Source organism: Sorex araneus, chromosome 4 (assembly GCF_027595985.1).
Source record: "Sorex araneus isolate mSorAra2 chromosome 4, mSorAra2.pri, whole genome shotgun sequence".
Lineage (NCBI taxonomy): Eukaryota > Metazoa > Chordata > Mammalia > Eulipotyphla > Soricidae > Sorex > Sorex araneus.
In genome coordinates, this window is record NC_073305.1 from 71,134,607 (window position 1) to 71,147,978 (window position 13,372).

The following is a 13,372-nucleotide window of genomic DNA, read 5'->3' on the forward strand; positions in this document are numbered from 1 at the left end:
AGCCCTTCCTCCCCGTCGCCCCGCACCCGGAGTATTTTTGAACGTGTATTTGGGACCACTGTGTGTACGCCTGGCCACTTAATTCTCAAGGCAACTTTACAGGGTGTTTGGCACTTGCGCTCTCCTCGTACAGTTGGAGACCCCGAGACTCAGGCAATTGCTCCAGGTCCAGCAGTGCCACGAGCCCCGGCCGCCCAGCCCGGGGAGTCGCCCCGCAGCCCTCCGCAGCGCTCCCCGGCACTGCGCAGGCCCCGCCCCGCCCCCTACGCGCGCGGGGCGGGGCGCCCGGGCCAGCGGCCGGCCGGGCCCGCCCCCGCGCCCCGCCTCCCCGCGCACGCGCCCTGGGCCCGGGCCGGCGCGCGGCGGGCGCGAGGACGGCGGCGGGGAACGTGCGCGCGGTGACGTGCTCGGCGCCATGTTGGAGGGCTGGTGGTAGCGGCTCGGGAGGTGCTCGCCCGCTCGGTCTCGCTCTCTCGCTCGCTTCCCCCGGCTCCCTTCGGTGCCCCCCTCCCCCGTCGCCTACGTGCCGAAGTGTGTGCGAGGGAGGGGGAGGGCGTCGGGGGGGTGGGGGGGAGGCTTCCGGTCCCCGGGAGCGCGGCGGACGGAGGCGAGGCTGCGAGCGGCGCCGGGAAGCCATGGACGTCGAGAGGCTGCTGGAGGCGCTGAAAGGTGGGGGCGGCCGCCGCGTCCCCGCCGCGCCCCGCGCGGGCCGTCCCCGGGCGCGCTCCCGCCCCTCCCCGCGCCGGGCGGCAGCCCCGTGGGCAGCGCCGCCGCCGGGCCGTGGGCTTTGTGTGGGCCGCGGCGTCCGGCGGGGGAGGGGAGCCGGGCCCGCGCGGGGCGCCGGGACGCCGGGACGCCGGGCCGCGGGGCTGGGGGCCGGGCCGCGCCCCGGGCCCGCCGCCGAGGGTCGCCCGCGCCGCCCCCGCGCAACAGGCTGCGGGAAACAGGCTCCGCGAAACTTGGCGCCGGCGGCCGCGGCCCGGGTCCCGCGCGGACGTGCCGAGGCGGCTGGTGTTTTTTTCCTGACCTTGTTGTTGTCGCGGCGGGAGGCGGGGGTTTCTGGGCTCGAACCCGCGGCCCGGCCGAGGGAGGGGCTGCGGGAAGGTAGGCCCCCGAGCACTGTCGGAGGGGCCGGCGCCCGGCGGGATGCTGATAACTTTGCCTCTGCCTTGCAGATTTTGAGAAGAGGGGCAAGAAGGAAGTGTGTCCAGTCCTGGATCAGTTTCTCTGTCACGTCGCCAAGACCGGGGAGACGATGTGAGTTCGGACCCGCCTCGTTATTGCGGGCCCGGTGTGTCCGGAGCCGGGAGGAGGGTCGAGCTCGGGCCCTGCCGCCGGCCGTCCCCCGAGTGCACTCGCCTCGCTGACTTGCGTGTCTGTTTCGGAATACTTAGTTTTTCTTTTTTAGCCTGAAAGCCTGTGAAAGGAAAAAAAATGCCTTTTTCATTGACCCTTAGCATCAGTGAAATAGACTTATTCCCAGAATTTTGTGGCCTTGATCCTGTTTCAGATTCTTTTGCTGCTAGTATTTTCTCATTCTGTCCTTTATTCACTCTTTTATTGTATATGTGGGTGTTTGAAGTGCCACTTCTATTTCTCTTGAGGACTCGGAGTGTTTATCTGACAAATTCCAGATGTTACAATTTTTTGACTGTCCTATAAACTTTCTAGGACAGCAAATTTGTTACATATGCTCAGTGTTTTATTTATTTCCAAATGTCAATATGAAACTTACATTATGAATTAGGAATATTTTCTCGAGGAACATTCCACTTTGTTTTTTTGTGTATAGTTTGTGTGGCATGAGTTATTTCCGAAACATTACAGCTTTGGTGATTTTCTTTGAGTAGGGGCTAGAGAACAGCTAGGTGAAAGTGTGGTGTGTTTTTGTTTTTGTGGGGTTTTTTTTTTTTTGAGTGCATTGTTTATAAGGTGTTTTTTGTTTTGTTTTGGCTCCCTTGTCTAGTTCAAAATTCTTACTATTAATGAGCGTAGGCTTTCAGTAAGTGATGCATCCTTCCTTTGCTTGTTTGGTGTATGTTGATTTCCCACAAGATTTGCTGTGGTTGTATAGCCTTCTAACACCTTACTTAACTTTGGAAAGGAAAAATTAACTCCCATTTAGTGGTCATGTAGACAAGCTGCATTTTTAATACTTTGTTAAGAAGCGGTTTAAAAATCTGGCTGTGTGACATGTTCAATCTCATGGTTCTACTAAGTTTAAAAAATGGAACTTCTTTGTAAAAGCTTGCCTGATCTGAACATTTTGATTGAAACAAGGATGCAAATAACTGGCATTTATATAAATAAGTTTAAAAATTGTTAGATGCCAACTTTCTAAAATAATGCTGAGGTTGACACTATTTCTTTTAAATTGCTAGTTGCTTCTTTACTCATTCATTATCTTTCTCTTAAGGAGGAAAAGGCAATTTATTTTCAGTGGGGTTTTTTTGGTTTTTTGTTTGTTTGTTTTTTTACTTTTCGGCTTCCTCCACCCCTCTCTGAGAGCCCTGCAAGCTACCAAGAGTATCCCGCCCGCATAGCAGAGCTACCCATGGCGTGGGGTATTCGAGGTGCCAAAAACAGTAACAAGGCTCATAATGGAGACGTTACTGGTGACTGCTCGAGCAAATCAATGAACAATGGAATGACAGTGACATTGATACTTTTCTGGGGGGGTGGGGTGGGGTGAGCTTAGAGTTTACCTCCTAGCTCTGAGCTTCTGGCAGGTTGGGATGCCGGGGTGCTGGGGAATCAAACCGGGTTTGCCTTGTGCAAGTTTACCCTACTCTCCAGCTTCACTTTCAGAGTTTTGATAAAGATTGTATCAAACTACTAGAACAATACTTGAAACTTTTATTCAGCTTATCAGCTGCACATTGTCTTTCCTTTTAGATAAGATACTTTGGTTGTGAATATACAGGGAGTTTATTCTAAAAGCGTTTTAGTAGACTGGATCGTCAAGATGTGAGAAAAATTTAACCTAATTTTCTGGACAGTTGCGTTCTGATAGAGGACTTAAGAGACCTATCCTTTTCCATTAGGGATGGTGTTAAAAGAACTAGTTGTAGAGGGTGAGAGGTCTTTGTAGAATTTTAAAAATACTTACGATGTTCAGGGCTGGAGTGATAGTACAGTGGGGCAGGGCCCTTGCCTTGCATGCAGCCAGCCAGAGTTCAGTCCCCAGCACCTCTTAAGGTCCTCTGAGCCCTCCAGGAGTGATCCCTGAGCACAGAGCCAAGAGTAAGATCTGAGTACCACTGGGTGTGGACTGCCCCCACAACAACAATCAAAAAAATGAAAGAGGCTTGTTCAGGCAACTGATATTTATACATTTTGGTTTTATTTAGCCTTTGATTTGTTTTAAAAACTAAAAGTACTGTTTTTGGGCTACCCGTGGCTGTGTGTGTAGGTAAATACTCTGGGCCTGTGCTCACTCCTAGAGGTTCTGGCAGACCAGTTGGTGCGAGGGATACCCTGGCCTTCTGCATGCAGAGCTTGTGCTCAGTCCAGATAACCTGTGTGTGCTTTCTCCTGCCCCCATTCTTTTTTGGTATTTGGTAGCTTTGTTTTGCTTTTTGGGCCACTCTTGACTCAGTGCTCAGGGATCACTTCCGGCAATGCTAGGGGGACCATATGGGATGCCGGTGACCAAAACCGGGTTGGTTTCATGCAATGTAAGCACCCTACCCCCTGTACTATCTCTGGCCCCACCCTAATTCATTCTTACAAACACAACTTTTGATACTGAAATTTGATGTTTATCTCATCCATTTACAGCCAGCTTGAGCTTTGATTTCTGAGATTGTAACAAGAATAAAACAGCAATTCAGAGCTGGGATACGGAGTCGTTCCTTAAGCATCTTTCATAGTTTTAAACAAGAACTCATTAACACACGAGCTGGAGAGATAGTACAGAGGTTAATGTGACTGACTCCAATTTGATTCTCAGCACTGCGTGCCCCCTCCCCTCCACCTCCCCCCCACCCCGTACCTCTGGGAGTGAGCACAGAGCCGAGTAACCCCCAAGTATTGCTGGTATGGTTCAGCTCCCCCATGTCCCCCTCCTCCAGATGATGAAATTGTTAGCCAAGAAGATTTTGCTAAAACAGCTATTTGACAATGGCCTTCTGCAGGGGGCAGTGTGAGGGAGTTGGCTCACACCTAGTGGTGCTTAGGGCTTGCTTTTGGCTTTTTGCTCAAGTATCACTTCTGGTGGTTCTCAAGACCATATGCGGTGCTGGGGATTGAGTATGGGTCAGATGCAAAGCAAGCACTTTACCCACTGTGCTCTCTCTCCAGCCCTAAGATTGGTATTTTGACTTTAAGCCTATATTAAAATTGTAAGTAAATGTCTTTAGGAGGAAATTGTAGAAAAATTAAGCGTGCGTTGGAACAACTTTTTTTTTTCTGCTTTTTGGGTCACACCTGGCGATGCACTGGGGTTACTCCTGGCTCTGCACTCAGGAATTACTCCTGGCAGTGGTCAGGGGACCATATGGGATGCTGGGAATTGAACCTGGGTCGGCCTCGTGCAAGGCAAATGCCCTACCCACTGTGCTATCACTCCAGCCCCTGGAACAACTTTTCTTTACTAAAATTACTTTTGCTTTTTTTTTTTCCCTCAAATTCTAAATTACTGATGGGGGACATTAGGAAAAAGAAGCCAGGATACAGGATACTAAACTATTACAAAGAGGGAGATTGTCTAAAACAATCCCTAAATTATCTAACCTTATTTTGAAAAGTTTACTATTTTTTAAAATATGACACTTTGAGCATATTACTGAAGTTGAACAATTTCTAACTTTGTACTGCTTGTGAATTAAGTGCTAAGTAAAAAATGCATGTTCTATTGGTCATACTTGTCAATGTCTAGACCCTGCTCCCAGTTCTTTGCTCAGGGATTGAAACTACTTTGGCCACATGTAAGACAAGCAATCTACCCGCTGTTCTGTTTCTCTGGCCTCCAAGTGAACATTATATACTGAATAAAAACATACGTGGTAGGTTTCAACCAGAACTTTAAACACTGCTTAGTCATGGATTTAAACATTTGATGAGGGAGTGGGAATGTGGCTCAAATGATAGAGCACATGCCTTGTCTGTGCATGACCAGGGTTTAATTCCTGGTTAAACCACTCTTCCCATCCTCCCTCCACCACTAGATAGATCCCTGGTGTTGGCTCTGAGCACAGCTAGGTAAACTGCCCTTCCCCCCCAAAAAAAAAATAGAAGACAGACATACTTGATGAATTTCAGTTGCAGCTTTTTAAAAAATTTCATTTGCCCTTGCTCCTTTTTTTTGGAATCACATCCAGTGATGATCAGAGCATACTCCTGACTCTCATCCTCTCATTCCTGGCGAGGTTTAGGAAATCATATGGGATGCTGGGGATTGAATCCACATCGTCCATGTTTAAGGCAAGCATTGTCCCTGCTGTACTCTCTCTCTGGCCCGCTTATTCTTGATAGAGCAGAGGCCATCAATGCCTGACTGTGGTTGCTTGTCACTGGGGCTGTACATGAGCTAAAAATGCTCACATACAGCCAAGGTGCTCACTGAGGCTTGTACTACTTTACTGCAGTGATTGTATAATGCAAGCTGGTAGTCACATTCTTTTGTTGAGGCACATGTTCTGGTTGTCTGCTCTCCAGTGGTAGGTGGTGTCTGTGGTGCTCACGTCTTAGTTACTAGTGCTTCTAGGGTGGCCCCTTTGTTATACTCAAACCTGAACCACAGGTGTGACTATAAGTGATGATGGGGATTGCAGGCAGCAGATCAGAATTATGTTTGGTGCGGTGGCACCAGAGATTGAATTTGGAACCATTTGCTTAGAAGGAAGGCTTTCTATCCACTGAACTTTTTCAAAACTCTGTCTGAAAATTCCATTTGGGTGTGTGTGTGTGTGGGTGAGGTGTGTCACACCTGATTCTGCTTGTGGAGGTGGGTAGATGGGGGGGGGGTTCCTTCCTCATGGTGCTTATGAGGTCCATGTATTGCCTTAGATTGAACCCAGAACTCCTGCTTTAAAACATCTGTTCCACCCTGTAGAACTCTCTACAATGGAAGCTCAAGGGAATGGGGAGGGGGAGGGTATTTTGGATGGTGCTCAGAACTGGTGTTGAGCAGGAGACCCAGAGCCCCAATTGGAGATTTTGCAAGGTCCCAGGATAATATTTTGTGGAAGCTAATTCTTCAGGAGGTACTTTACGCAAGATGCATAGGAACAGTATTTATGTATTATGTATGTAAACAGTATTTGTTTATGTATTAACAGTTAGTGCCCTTTAGAAATTAATTTACCACAATGTATGTGTTTAGGAGTATAGTTCACTCATTTTGAATGTATGCTATTACACTAGTCTCACCACCAAAAAACCAGTATCCTGCCATACTAGTTTATTGGGTTCCCTTTATCCTTTGCTTCCACTTTCCCTGGTAACCTCAGTTCTACAGTTAGAGTCTTGGGGTTTGTTTTGTATGTTCCTTTGGCTTTATATTTCACATGAATGATATCAGTTGTTGATCTTTTTTCTGGCTAGAGTTGAGGTCAGAGTGGACACCATGTGGTGCTGGGGATTTAATGAGGGTTGTTGGCAAGCATCTTTACTCCTGTACTATTTGATACAGGCTTTGGGAATGACTGGATCTATCTATATAAACTTCTTGCTTTTTTCTTTTTAAGTCCTACCTACATATTGAACTTTTCCCTTGTAATTTTGAGCCACACTCAGTGGTGCTCAGGATTTACTCCTGGCTCTGCACTCAGGAATCATTCCTGGAGGTGTGGGGTTGGGGGGAGGGTCACATATAGTGCCTGGGATTGAACATGGGTTGGCCTTATGTATGGCAAGTACCCACTGTACTGTTGCTCACTGTGGTCCCTGTATGTTGAACTTCTATTTAGTTGGGGAGCTGAGCGGCTAAAGTCACATCTAGCAGTGTGCAGGGGTGATTCCAGACAGTGCTCAGAGGACCTGTGAGGTACCAGAATCAAACCAGGGTAGATTGCATGCAAGGCATGTGTCATAACCTCAGTTGAACTTTTAAAGATACTGCCAAATTGTTTTCCAGAGTGAATTCCATTCAATTCTTCATTTCTTCACATTCTTTCCAACATTTATTTTTTAAAAGTTGTTCATGATGATTTATTACATTCAGTATTCCAACACCAATCCCACCATTACACCTTCCCACCACCATTATCTCCAATTTTCCAAACCATCACCCAAGCCTGCCCCAATAGCAGACCTTAAATAATTTATTTTGTATTGGTTGTTATGAATAATTTGCCAAAAATGATCAAAAATTTGAAAAAAAAATGATCAAAAAAGATTTCCTTAGAAGAAGGTGTACGAGGACCAGAGCGAGAGCACAGCAGGTAGGGCATTTCCCTTGCATGTGGCTGATCCGGGTTCGATTCCCAGCATCCTATATGGTCCCCCGAGCACTGTCAGGAGTAATTCCTGAGTGCATGAGCCAGGAATAACCCATGAGCGTCGCCGGGTGTGACCCAAAAAGAAAAAAAAAGGTGTGCAAAGATTGTTTTATTACCCTGGAGCAATTGAACCCTCGTATAAAAGATTACTAGCATGTTGTTACAGGAAAAGCCTTGTGTGTTAATATTTTCTTAATCAAGATTGTTTGCCTTCACTTTACATCCCATCCAATGTGGTGTGCTACTCTTGATATATCAGTGATGTAGGGTAGAAGATGTCGTGTGGGGGCTGGAGCAATAGCACAGCTGGTAGGGCGTTTGCCTTGCACTCAGCCGACCTGGGTTCAGTTCTCAGCATCCCACAGTTCCCCTGAGCACTGCCATGAGTAATTCCTGAGTGCAGAGCCAGGAGTAACCCCTGACCATCACCGGGTGTGACCCAAAAAGCCAAAAAGAAAAAAAAAAAGTCATGTAGCTGCGTGCTCCAGGAATTCTAAAATTTTGAATGGGGCGATACAGCTGGAGTTAAATTTTTAACTGGATGGTGACTTTGGGGTCTGGAAATATCTCTGTGGCTTGTTGATCTCTTTCGAGATTTGAGTGAATGTGTATGGCGCCAGAGGCAGCTCATGCGCATGACTGCCAGTCTCCTGGAAGAGCAGGGGGGTGGGGAGAGGTTGCCCATCCCCGACTTTCTGAGAGCCTGGAGATTTCATCACAAAACCCGTATACCTGAGTTTTTCAGCATTCTTTCCTGTATGAGGTTTGTCTCAATCCTGTGATATGCTGTGAGCATGATGGTTATTGATAGAGTTCTGGAGGTTTTTGGCAGCCTGGGCTCTGTTTGGGTGAATGGTGGGCTCACTTGACCCCCTCTCTGGGTTTCCCTGGATGAAACTTAGCCTGGCGTCAGGTCTAGAGGCATTTCTGCAGCTTATTGATCTCCATTGAGATTTATGAGTCTCTCCCAACATTTATTGTGGCCGGTTACTTTTGCTCTGACCATACTAATGGGTACATATTACATAGTGGTTTTAATTCGCATTTCCCTAATGATAAATGGTATTGAGTCTCTTTATATCTTTTTATTATCTGTTTCTCTTCGGCAAATTGATTATTCTAATCTTGCCCATTAGGGCTGGAGCGATAGCACAGAGGTTGGGAGCTCGCCTTTCACGCGGCCGACCCGAGTTCGATTCCTCTGCCCCTCTCAGAGAGCCCGGCAAGCTACCGAGAGTATAAAGCCCACGCGGCAGAGCCTGGCAGGCTACCCATGTGGATTGGATATGCCAAAAAACAGTAACAATAAGTCTCTCAATGAGAGATGTTACTGGTGCCCGCTCGAACAAATCGATGAGCAGCGGGATGACAGTGAATCTTGCCCATTTACAAACTGGGTAAATCTTTTTAATTTTTGTGCCACACTTGGTGATAGTCAGGGGTTACTCGTGCCTCTGCACTCAGGAATTAATACTGGGAGGGCTTGGGGGAACCACAGGAGATGCTGGGGATCAAATCCCTGGGGCAGCCGGTTACATGGTTACATGGCAAGCCCCCTCCCTGCTGTACTGTTGCTGCAGCCCTGCAGCCCTGGGTGGATTTTGAGAGTTTTGAGAGTTCTTAACATATTATAGATACGTATTGTTTTGGTTTTGGGGTCACCTAGTGTGTGCTCAGCGGCTACTCCTGACTGCTCAGGAATTACTCCTGTTGTTGCTTGGGGGACCATATAGGATGCTGAAGATTGAATCCAGGCCAGCCGCTTGCAAAGCAAGTGCCCTTCATTCTGTACTGTCTCTTTATCTCTTGTTCTTTTGGTGTTTGGAACACACTTAGCTGTGCTCATGACTTACTCCTGGCTTTGTGATCAGGGTTCACTCTGATGGTTTGGAGAATTCCAAACAACAGAGCTACTGGGCTCACACTCAGGCATCTATCTGGTATGGTGCTGGAGATTTAACTTGTGGCCACACGGACTTCAGGCTTGCAAGGCAGGTGCCTTTGCCAGTGAACCCCTTGTCATTCTTTAACTTTTCAAAGTGAAGTCTTTCAAAGTGAAGATTTTAATTCCATTTCAATTAAAATAAATATTCCTTTAATAATTTAGTGCATTTGTTATGACCATTTGTTTTGTATACTTTGTAGTTTAGTTTTTCTTTTATTTCTGATTCTTGGCTCAGCTTTAATGCTTCGTGTTTTGAGTTTCTCTAGTTCTGACTTGTATTATAGCTTTCTGTCCATAGCACCTTTTGAAATAGTATCCTATAGCTTTGTTCTTTTGTTTGTTGGCCGTCCCTCCTGCACTGCTCTGTGGTTGCTTTCAGTAGTGCTCAGGAAACCGTGTACTAGAGACTGAACTGGGATTGGCCCATGCAAGACAAACATCTTATCCCTGCTACTCTTCATTTGGCTTTTGATTTTTCTTTTTCTTTTCTTTTTTGTTTTTGAGTTGCATCCAGTGATGCTCAAGGATAACTCCTCAAGAGGTTTAGGGGACAGTATGGAATGTAAGCCATGTGCAAGGCATGCATCCTATCCACTGTTTTTTCACTGTATTATTATTTTTAATTCAAAGTAATTAAATACTTTGAGTTACGGGTATATTTTCTTTTCCCCTTGCCTTTGTATTGTTTTGATGATTGGGCAACACTCCTACCCCAGGGCATGGTGTTCACACATTTAGTTTTGGTTCTTGCTGTGGTGTACTTTTTTACTCAAACGTGCTTGCCAGTGGTTACACTGCGTTTTAAAATTTTGTTTGTTTTGTTTCGGGGCCACACTAGTGGTGCTTCAAGGCTAATTCCGGCTTGACTTGGTGCTCGGTAGTCACTTTTGGGGTTCTTAGAGTACTGTGCAAGTGCTGGGGATTGAACCAGGGCTCATGTAAGCAAAGTATGTGCTCCAACCCTTTGAGTCATCATCTTACTTAACCCTTATTTTTAAACTGTGGGAGTAGAATAGCACCTCTAAGGAATGTTTAGGATGACCCTCCAGGGTCATCACCATGATAGTCCAGGTGCCTTATGATGCCAGAATCAAACTTGGGCCTAGAACATGCAAGGCTTGTGTGCATTTTATTTTTTTCAGTTGTGCTTGGCACATTCTGATAGTGATTGCCTGGGGTAGCTGTGGTGATGGCTTGTCATTTTTAGTCACAGGCCTGCCGGTGTGTGTACTCTTTGCTAGAATATGCACACATTTTAGTTGTGGTGCTTACTCGCACCTGATACTGGTGCAGCTGGAAATTACTTCTAGTGCTGGGATTATGATGGAGATGTAGAAATAATGCTTAGCATGTGTGGCAGTGTGAGGAACTGATTGGGGGGAGTGGATGTTTCTGTTGCTGGCTTTATTCTGGTGGGGGTGAAAGGGATACACCCAGCCGTGTCCAGGGCTTACTCCTAGCAGGGCTCTGGGGTCCGTATGAGGTGCCTGGGATAGAACTCAATGTTGGCCTCGTACAGAGTAAGTGCCCTTACTGTTCTATTGCTCCCCCACCCTGTGGCTATTTTAATATGAAATCAGTCTTCCATAGCTCTGAGGAAATGGCATGATGAATAGTGGGTTTTCTTAATTTTTCTTACTTTGTTTTAAAATTAAAATTTCCTTTATCCCTTTTCTCTCTGGGATCAAACCCAGGTTGGTCATGTACAAGGCAAGAACCTTACCCACAGTACTGTCTCACTGGTGCCATCAGTATGACCTATTTCTATTCATTCATTTCTGTAGTGAGCCAAACCCATTTGCTGTTTCAGTTGATTTTTTTTTTTTTTATGGTTTTTGGTTTTTGGGTCATACCCAGCGATGCACAGGGGTTATTCCTGGCTCATGCACTCAGAATCACTCCTGGCGGTGCTCAGGGGACCATGTGGGATGCTGGGATTCAAACCCGGGTCGGCCGCGTGCAAGGCAAACGCCCTACCCACTGTGCTATTGCTCCAGCCCCCTCAGTTGATATTTTCAAATTTGCTTGTCATGATTTTTAGTAATAACTGTTGATTATTTTGGATTCTCCTATGCACTGTCTTTTGTTATTTTTTTTCAGCATACATGCCATGTGTCTCAGGTTTTTTTATTAAACTTATTTTAATTTATTTTTTATTTATTTTTTTATTAAACTTTCTTTTTTGGGTACTTGTGAGACTACCTTGTCAGTGATTGTTGTTGTCCAGTAACACACACACACACACACACACTCATCCCCCTTTTTGTGACAACAGTGATGATTAGGGTTTACTCCTTACTCTGTGTCAGGGATCACTCTGGACATTGATGTGGGTGACCAGATGTGGTGCTTGGGATCAAATTGGGTCAGCTGCATACAAGACAAGGACCCTACCTGCCAAGCTGAGTCCCATATTTGGGATTTAATGAAAAATTAGAATAACTCATTCTTTGATAATCAGTTTGGTTGGTTTTGGGCCACACTTGGTAATGCTTAGTGGTTACTCCTGGCTCTGCACTCAACAATTACTTTTGGCATGTGGCTGTCCGGTTTTGCCAGCACCATTTGTTAAAGAGGCTTTCCGTGCTCCACTTCACATTTCTTGCTCCCTTATCAAAGATTAGATGATCATGTATTTGAGGGTGTGTGTCAGGATATCCAACCCTGTTCCTTTGGTGTGGGGCTCTGCCTTTGTTCCAGTACTATGCTGTTTTAATTATAACTGCTTTGTAGTAAAGTTTGAGGTTGGGGAAGGTGATGCCTCCCATCATCCTCTTCCCAAGAATTGCTTTAGCTATTCATGGGGGTTTGTTCCATATGAATTTCAGGAGTGTTTGATCCATTTCTTTGAAGAATTTCATGGGTATCCTTATAGGGATCGCATTAAATCTGTGTAATACTTTGGGGAGTATGGCCATTTTGACAACCTCACGGGGATCCATTACAAAGAAAAAAATAAAAGAATTCCTTTTGGCAGTATTTTGGGGTTCAACCTGGGTTGGCTGTAATGCCCCACCCACAGTACTGTTGCAGTGGTTCCTACGAATCATATCTTTAAGAAAAAACTTTAAAAACTAGTTAGATTCCTTATAAGTTCTTTATATATAATGGTGATAATCGTACCTTCATAGTATGAATAGATAAATACAGGAAAATCTAGCCCTGAACATTGGTCACATGAGTCTCCCTCCCTGCCTTTTCACTTGCCGTGTCAGGGCTCCAGTCTGGGTTTGCTGTATTAGGGAAGCACCCTACCTGCTGTACTCTCTCTCCAGTCTGTGAATGTCATTTCAAGTCTTTGTGTTTAGCAGTTTTTTACATATTAGAAAAGGTTAAAGGTAGTCATTGGTTGTTCAGATTTGAATTATTTTAAATAAAATCCCAGACCAGAACGCTCTTAATCCCTTCTGTGGTGTTCTTACATGGGATTTTTTTTTGTTGTTATTGTTCTAATACATTTATTGGGTACTTGAACATTTGTAAAACATTTTAACATACTACCTTCAAGATTTCTACATCCTTGTAGAATCATCTGTGTGATTATTACTACTCTCGGTTCAGTTATATATTTTTATTATTCCCCTTTCCTCTGTTGATGTGGTAGCTTGGCTGTTAATGTTTGTTGAGAATTGCATATCAGATTGTGGTGTTTGCACACTTGACTGTATTGCTTGTTTGGAGGTGGGGAGGGGATTGGTGGTCAGAGTTCTAGCCATGATGCTCTCATCCTTTTACTATGCATCCTCATACTTGCAAGGCAGGTGCTTTTACCTTTGAGTCATGCCCTGATCCTTGTTTGTTATTTAAAAAAAAGAAATTGATAGAGGTTAAATACTCATTTTAAGCAGTATTACCCCGTTAATGTTGAGGTAAATGAGATCTGAGAGTATTGGTTTAATTGCATTAGTTTTATCTTTTTCACCTTAGGGATGTTTAAAGGCTAAAGTATGTATAGTGTTGAGTATTAATCATGTATGACTCTAAC

General features: G+C 45.6%; 1 protein-coding gene across 1 annotated transcript in view; it reads left to right on the plus strand.

The window, feature by feature from the left end:
* The first annotated feature begins 372 nt into the window (after positions 1–372).
* Positions 373–13,372, plus strand: part of PPP4R2 (protein phosphatase 4 regulatory subunit 2) — a 60,569-nt gene continuing 47,569 nt past the window's right edge. The window contains exons 1-2 of the mRNA XM_055135095.1: positions 373–669; positions 1,176–1,257. Of these exons, the coding sequence (XP_054991070.1) occupies positions 636–669; positions 1,176–1,257 (116 nt within the window). The 5' untranslated portion in view covers positions 373–635. The remainder of the gene's footprint in view (positions 670–1,175; positions 1,258–13,372) is intronic.